We start from the raw sequence: 8,971 nt of genomic DNA, 5'->3' as shown, positions 1-8,971 counted from the left end.
TAATGTTTATAAATGCTTTCACAAATAATTGAATTTACTTATTTTCAGAAACTGAAAATGGTACAAATATGTTGTTTTCAATTTTTGTTTTTTTCTTCGATTATTCCAACTGAGCTGTGTTTATATAAGAGAATCGTATCTGAAAGGATAAACCGTGTTTACTCAAATTCGGTGTGATCCAATTGCGTCGTGACTTACTTTCCAACCAAAAAGAAGTATAAACTTTTCTCCTTCATTTTTATTTATAAATGTACTTAAAAATAAATTCTGTATCTTTCCACTTTGCATGCATTCCTTTGATCATAATTTCTCAATTACTTATTGCATATATTATAGTTTACAAAGAATAGAGAAAACTAAATTATTTATATAAATATATCAAGAAAAGTGAATGTAAACTTTTAAAAGTAGTAAATTTGAATCAAAAATAATCTTTGAGACTTTCGTAAATAATACTGAAACTTTCTGCTTGTTTCTGTGCAGGTACTTCAAAGAGTCGGTATCTTCTACAAATAATGCGGAACTAAAATAGGGGAGAGATAAAATATTGTATGAGAACGATAAAACACGGTTTTCTATAGGAATTACAACCGTTTGTAATTAAACTTCCAACTTTATAACTTCTTTGTTCCTGACGCTTCAAAGAGCCTTGATCTACATGTTTATAATATATATATATATAAAATATGTCAGATAACTTATACATTTTACTTACGCAATCAGCAATGAAATACGGTTTTTATCTTAATTTGAATATAATCTGCTTTGTAAAGTAATCAAAGTTATTGTAACGTAACGTCTGTTTACTGAGAATTGAAATTAAACTTCTAGTTCTTATTAAAAGGTAAAGAAAATCTGTTGCCAATTAGTTTAATTGCAAATCAACTGTCATTGAAACGTCAATGAAGGTCTTCCAATTTTAACTGATATTGAAACGTCATATGATTTGAACGTTAATAAACGTCATAAATGTCATTTGAACTAATATTGAAATGTCAACTGTCATTAAAACATCAATGAACATCATATAATATCAACAGATATTATTGATTCATCATCGAAGGTCATCTAATTTCAATTGTATTGGATCTTCAACGAATGTCATCTAATTTTAATTGTCATTGAAATGTCAATAAAAGTCATCTATATTCTACTGATATTGATACGTCATATAATTTCAACAACTGTCATTGAAACATCAATAAATGTTATATAATTGCAACTGACATTGATACGTCGACGAAGGTCATCTGATTGTATTTGATATTTGAATCGTCAACGAATAGCATCTAACTTCAATTGTTATTGAAACATGAACAAAAGTCATCTAATTTCAACTGAGATTGAAACGTCAATAAGCGTTATATACTTTCAAATGACATTGAAACGTCAACTGTCATTGAAACGTTAATGAACATCATATAATATCAACAGACATTGATTCAACGTTGAAGGTCATGTAATTTCAATTGTATTGAATTCTCAACAAAAATCATCTAATTTTAATTGTTATTGAAACGTCAACAAAAAGTCATCTAATTTCAACTGAGATTGAAACGTCAATAAGCGTCATATAATTTGAAATGGCATTGAAACGTCAACAACGGAAATTAAATTTCAAATGATATTGACACGTCAATGAAGGTCATCTAAATTCAATTGATATTGAATCATCAACAAAAGTCATCTAATTGAAATTGATATTAAAACGTCAACGGAAATCATCTAATTTCAATTGTTATAGGAAAGTCATTGGAATTGATATTAAAACGTCAACAAAAATCATCTAATTACAATTGATATTAAAACGTCAACGGAAATCATCTTATTTCAATATTTATTTGAACGTCAACGAATCTCATCTAATTTTAATTCTCATTAAAACGCCAATAAAAGTAATCTAATTTCAATTGTTATTGAAACGTCAACGAACGTCTTATAAATTCAATTGTCATTGAAACGTCATCGAAAGTCATCTAATTTCAACTAATATTGAAACGTCAATGTACGTCATATAATTTCAAATGACATTGAAAAGTCAACAGTCATTGAAACGTCAATAAACTTTATATAATTGGAACTGACATTGATATTGAAACCTCAATAAAAGTCAGCTAATTTCAACTAATATTGAAATGTCAACTGTCAATGTCAACATCAATGAACTTCATTTATCATCGAAGGTTATCTAATGTTAATTCACGAAAATCATCTAATTTCAATTGTTATTGCGTCAACGAATGTCATCTAATTTTAATTCTCATTGAAACGTCAACAAAAGTAATCTAATTGTTATTGAAACGTCAATGAACGTCATCTAATTTCAAATGACAATGATACGTCAACTGTCATTGAAACATCAATAGAAGTTATATAATTTCAACTGACTTAGAAACGTGAACAAATGAAATTTATTTTCAACTGATATTGATACTTCAACGAAGGTCATATGATTTCAACTAATATTAAAACCTCAATAAAAGTAATCTAATTTTAACTAATATTGAATTGTCAACTGTCATTGAAACGTCAATGAACTTCATATAATATCAACAGACATTGCTTCATCATCGAAGGTCATCTGATTTCAATTGATATTGAATCGTCATCGAAGGTCATCTGATTTCAATTGATATTGAATCGTCAACGAAAGACATTTTATTGCAATTGATATTGAAACGTCAATGGAAATCATCAAATTTTAATTGTCATTGAAACGTCAACGAAAGTCATCTAACTTCAATTTATATTGAAACATCAACAAACGTAACATATTTTCAAATAACATTGAAACGTCAACTAACTTCAAATGTCATTGAAACGTCAAGAAATATCATATAATTCCAACTGACATAAAAAACCTGACATTATCTAATTTGAAATCCTTTTGCGAATGAATCTGTCTGGTTTGGACAGTGAGTATAAATGAATGTAGGTGGTAGCATTAAACCGTTTGCAAAAACAAATATTGCCTTTAGACGGACCGCTTATCTTTCTGGTATAATGGTAGGAAATGTATTTATTTCCGTGCGAAACGAGGCGATATTGCGTAATGGGTGACCGTGTGTATGTGTTTTGCATTCGAATTGGATTTTGGTGAGCATCGCGCGTCAGGCTTTGCGTGAGCTTTCGTTTAGGGGTGGATCGGTGTGAGGGTGGAAGAGGAGTGGTGGCGGATTGCGGCATTACAACCGGAATCCGCACCGGAAATGTATGTTGTTATCGGTAAGTAAGTGGGGAAATTAGTTCTGCATACTGAACTTCCAAACATCGTTTAGTTCGCATCGGGTTTCAACGCATAGAACTAACTAAAAAAAAATATGGATGATTTATTTAATCCTTATACAAACTTAATCTATAGAAGATTAGCATATCTTATCGAGGAGTATTTTGGTATAAATAGGCATCAGAATATTGAGTTTTACAGTCACGATGCGTTTCCTGCAAGTCGTTGCATTCGCGTTGATCGCGTTATCCTTGACCGAGGTAAAAATCTTCCTTTTTTTTATTGATGAAGGAACAACTAAGTTATTCTCTGTTTTAGGGTAAACTCTTCCTCAAAAAGCATGGACTTCCTCCAGCTGAAGCTCCTCAAGCCAGAGCTAAAGCCCCGGAATTCGGATGGTTCAAGCAGAGGTTGGATCATTTCGATACCACCGACAACAGAACTTGGAACATGGTAAATAATTATTGATTTAAGTTATTACTTGATACTTGACAAGTAAATTGTAGAGGTATTAAAGAAAATAATAGTGTGTTGATTAATGTTGAGATCTTAATTATTTTTTTCTTGCCAAGTAGCGTGTGCATTTTCAACTTATGAGTATAAAGTGACAATTAATATTAGTAATTACAAGAAAATCTCCGAAAGAAATTCTTAACAAGTATTTTTACAAGTTACTTGACAAGTAGTAAATTAGATTATTTATTGATTTAAGTCATTACTTGATACTTGACAAGTAAATTATAGAAGTATTAAAGTAAACACAAGAGATAAGCTTTAGTGTGTTGATTAATGTTGAGATCTAAATTAACTTGTTACTTGCCATGTAGTGAATTTTCAACTTATGAGTATAAAATAACAATTAATATTCAACTTATGAGTATAAAATAACAATTTATATTAGTAATTACATTTTTACAAGTTACTAGACTATAATACTAAACTTTTGTAAAAACTAAATTTACTATTATAATCTAATCTACTTAACAATAAACAAATAGATATAATTTCATTGAAACATACTTGAATCTATTTTGATAGAAATTCGTAATTTGTAATTCACGAGAATTATTTGAATCATTTCTAGTTAAAACAAAAATAGTTTAATCAATTTTTTTTTAGATAAAAAGAAACTTATTTATATAAAGTTATAAAATTTTATTTTTAGCTTAATTATTGTTTATTTTCTTACTATTAATAAGTAAATCAAGTATAATTAATTGAAAACACACAAATATTTAAAATTCGATAAATTTTTCATTATTAAGCTTATTTTATAACAAAACTTTATGCAACTTTTTTCTGATATACTTCAGTTTGAAATGTATGCATTTTTTTCAGTTTATATTTATATAAATTTCTTTGAAACGAGATTGTGAAGATGAGTTATGATCGTCCGCAAATTGTTGCAAGATTGCAGAAACTAATTATCCTGTCCAAATGTATATAGAGGAAAGTAGTAATAATGAATCGTCGGAGGAAACAGCGGAAAGCGTTTTGCGTAATAAATGTACGTTTATATGCGGGAGTAATTGACATTGCGCATTGCATCATTAATCACCATTCAAACGTTCCATTACATTCTAAAAAGGATTTACTTTTCTTTCATACAAAACAAAAACAAAAAAAGAAAGAGGACGAAATAGAAATAGACAAAGCAACAAACTATAAAAAAAAACTAAGTATATTTTCTTTAAACAAAAGACTTTTAGATTGTTGTTGATTTTCAGTATTACCACAGTTTGTTTTAATAGATTAATTTAGCTTTTATTGAAATTCTAGAGTGAATTTATGAAAAAGTTAAAATAAAAAAAAAAATAGAAAAATCGGTAATTGAACATAATTACGTAATTTTTCTAATACGAAAGATGCGAAGTGAAAGACAACTTTAGATGTAATGATAAAATATTTGAAAAGTTTTTCAGATTTTGTTATTTGCGAAAATTTTGCAATTTTTTTTACAAATTTTTGAAAGCTTACGACATGAAAACAGGAAGTAACATTAATTAGGGAATAGATTCATTGGAAAAGGTATAATTTTAGCTTTATAATGAATATTCGATGATCTAATTATTATGCGTGGTTATTGAGTAATTAAATAAAATCTGAAGGTGTGTAAAAATATTGAAAAATAGCAATTTCTCAATCATTAATTACTATTTCATAATGAAAGTTATAACAAAAGATGCGTAATTGAAGGCAGTTTCTGATGTAATTATAAAATTTATGAATAGTTTTCAATTTTTCAGTTATTATGTAAAATGTAAACTGAAAATATACTTTTTTTTATAGAGATTCATGAACCAAAGTCAGTTCTTCGAATCTGGAGCTCCGATCTTCATTTTCCTTGGAGGAGAATGGGAGATTTCCTCTGGATATTTGCAGACCGGTCAAATGTTCGATATGGCTGCTGATCACCATGGTTACATGTTCTACACCGAGCACAGATTCTATGGAAAAAGTTTCCCATTCGAGTACAAAAAAAAAAACAAAACTTTAAAATTTTCTTTAATTAATTGTTAATTTTTAACAGAGACATGGCTACTGACAAATTGAAGTACCTTACAACAGATCAAGCTTTAGCTGATGTAGCTTACTTCATCACACATATGAAGAAAACCATGCCTGGTATGGCCAAAAGCAAAGTGAGTTAACAAACTTTCATCTTCCTATGTATTTCTACAAATCTTAATTAGGTTGTAGTTGTTGGAGCTTCTTACTCAGCGAGTATGGCTATTTGGATGAGGATGAAGTATCCTCATTTGATCACAGCTGCCTTATCCTCAAGTGCCCCAATTGAAGCAGTCGAAGATTACAAAGGTAACTTTCATAACTTTCATCTAACTTTTGTTCATAACAACATTATCTTCAAGAATACTACGAGGTTATCAACGACAACATCAAACTGAACTCTGCCAAATGCTTGGAAACAATCAGGAGTGGAACAGCCGCAATGGAAGATTTGTTGGAAGCCAAATGGGGTGCAGATACACTCAAGACATTACTCAAGTAATTTTGTTGTTAACATGAAAGAAACAGTTATGATAATATGTAATTTCAGCACTTGCGAACCAATCAAGATTCAAGAACCTCATCGTTCTTTCCTCTTCAACACGATTGGTGAAGTATTTGCCAGTTTGGTGCAATACGCCTACGTGGGTCAGATCAAGGTCGAGTGTAACAAACTTTTGGCCAAATCAGGATCGCCTTTGGAACAATTGAGTTCTTACATTCGTGATCAGTATTCTGGTGACTGCATGGGTCTGTACGATGAGTTTTTGGATTACTTCGGAAGCCCGAACATCACCAACCAAATTCGTAAGTTGAAATTTTGAAAGTAAACAAACCACATCAAATTGTATATGCTACATACTAATTACTTGAAATTTGTTATACTGAGTGCACTAATTATTTAAACGTTTAATATACTTGACATTATGACGTATTACTAAGTATACTAAATACATGAAATTCTAGTATAATAACTGTTCACTTGAAATATAACTTATTTAGTATTCTAATTATTTGAAACTTGATAAGTAAGTCTACTAACTATTTGAAATTTTGAAGTACTAAGTGAACTAGTTACTTGATATTGATATTAAAAACTATACTAATTACTTAAAATTAAGATATATTTGTATACTAAACTACGATTTTTGTATGTACTAAGTATGCTAATTTGTTTAAATTGGATATATTATGGATACTAAATATATATGAAGTGCACTTATTATTACAATTTGTATATACTAAGTATACTAATTACTTCAAATTGGTTTATGCTATATACTAATTATTTGAAATTTGATATACTAAGACTATTAATTACTTGAAAAAGTGATATACTAAGTGTACTAATTACTTAAAATTTTTAAAATACTTAGTGAACTAAATCTTGAATTTTATATATACTAAGTGTACAAATTACATCAAAATTTATATACTTGAAATTTGACTCACTAAGTGTACTAATAACATGTTTTCATTATGTTAGATCGCCAATGGTACTACCAAACCTGCACCGAATATGGATACTACCAAACTACAACTTCGAACAACCAACCTTTCGGAAAGACTTTCCCACTTTCGTTGTACCACAACATTTGCAAGGATCTTTTCGGAAAGAAGTAAACTAAAACCTTTTAAACTCAAATCAACACAAACTGAATAATTCTTAAATTATTTCTTACAGATTCAACGTAGATTTATTGCAGAGAGGAATCAACAGGACGAACATCATCAACGGAGGATACAAATTGGAAGTCACCAACGTCGTTTCCGTTCACGGCACTGTTGATCCATGGCACGCAGTTGGTTTGAAGCAGGACTTGAACGAAAACGCTCCAGTCTTCATCGTCAATGGTAATTACAACAAAAATTCAATAATTTTTACTATTTTATTTCTAAACATTAAAGAAATTAACTTTGATTTTTTTTTTGCAATTTTTTCCAAATTATTATTTGAAATTTATACCACTTAATTTCTTTAAATGTTACCACTTATTTTATAAAATTACAAATTTTTACAAATTTATAACTTTTTTGGTGAATATTTTCAGGAACTGCCCATTGCGCCGATTTGAGTTCCATCAGCGTCAACGATTTACCAGAGATGTACGAAGCTAAGAAACGCACCAAGCAATACATCGCTAAATGGTTGAAATAAATAAACATTTTATAAATCTTGTAAAATAAATCTTATTTTTAAAAACTATACATTTTTTTAATTCAATTGTCTAAACTTCTATTATAAAAATCACATCATTATCAATGATCAATACTAAACATCTTTAAAGTCTTAATTTTACTATTAAAATACAGTTAAAACACGTCACATTACAAAAATGCATCAAAAAAAATTTTACAGAAAAAAATCATTAAGAAAGTTTTTTTCTGTAAAATTTTCATTGTCTTATAACATTATTATTTTTTAAATAAATAGATATAGTATAGTATTATAGAAAAATACAAAATTTTTACAGTTTACTAATATCAAAACTATCGAAATTTTCTTTGTAATTTTGAATGTATATTTTGTAACAAGTAAGAAAAATTGGTAAATTTATTCATTTACTACTTTATGTTTTAATTATCTTATAGTACATTTGTCAGAAAGTAAATAATTTATTAGATGCGCAATGAAACACAACTTTATATGTAATGATAAAATATTTGAGAAGTTTTACAGATTTAGTTATTTGCGAAAATTTTGCTATATTTTTTTACAAATGTTTGAAAGCTTACATAATTATAATTTGTAAATCTTGTAAAATAAATTGATTTTTAAAAACCATACATTTTTTTTAAATTCAATTGTCTATACTTCTATTATCAAATCATATCACTTCTAATTGTAATGATCAATACTTAACATGCTTTAAAGTCTTAATTTTACTATTAAAATACAATTAAAACATGTTACTTTACAAAAATTCATCAATAAAAAATTACAAAAAAAACTTTGTTAATGGATTTTTTGTTAATTTTCATAGTCTTAATAACATTATTATTTTTTAATAATAAATATAGTTTAGTATTATAGAAAAATAAAATTTTACAGTTTACTAATATCAAAACTATCTAAATTTTCTTTGTAATTTATAATGTATATTTTGTAACATGTAAGAAAAATTGGTAAATTTATACATTTACTACTTTATGTTTTAATTATCTTATAGTACATTTCTTTAGAGAAAGTAAATAATTTATTAGATTAGTTATAAAAGAAATAGAAAAATTGCCATC

At 27.8% G+C, this 8,971-nt stretch overlaps 1 protein-coding gene across 1 annotated transcript; it reads left to right on the top strand.

The window, feature by feature from the left end:
• Positions 1–3,432: 3,432 nt before the first annotated feature.
• On the top strand, positions 3,433–7,915 carry LOC108563101 (putative serine protease K12H4.7). Its single transcript, XM_017921680.1, has 10 exons — positions 3,433–3,486; positions 3,545–3,679; positions 5,516–5,697; positions 5,757–5,868; positions 5,920–6,043; positions 6,097–6,232; positions 6,285–6,541; positions 7,221–7,353; positions 7,419–7,588; positions 7,786–7,915. Exons 1-10 carry the CDS (start codon positions 3,433–3,435, stop codon positions 7,890–7,892), a joined length of 1,410 nt encoding a protein of 469 aa, XP_017777169.1. The 3' UTR covers positions 7,893–7,915.
• The last annotated feature ends 1,056 nt before the right edge of the window (positions 7,916–8,971 follow it).

This window comes from Nicrophorus vespilloides, unplaced genomic scaffold, assembly GCF_001412225.1.
Source record: "Nicrophorus vespilloides isolate i.1.1-1 unplaced genomic scaffold, Nicve_v1.0, whole genome shotgun sequence".
Classification (NCBI taxonomy): Eukaryota; Metazoa; Arthropoda; class Insecta; order Coleoptera; family Silphidae; genus Nicrophorus; species Nicrophorus vespilloides.
This window is presented reverse-complemented; position numbering and strand designations above follow the sequence as displayed.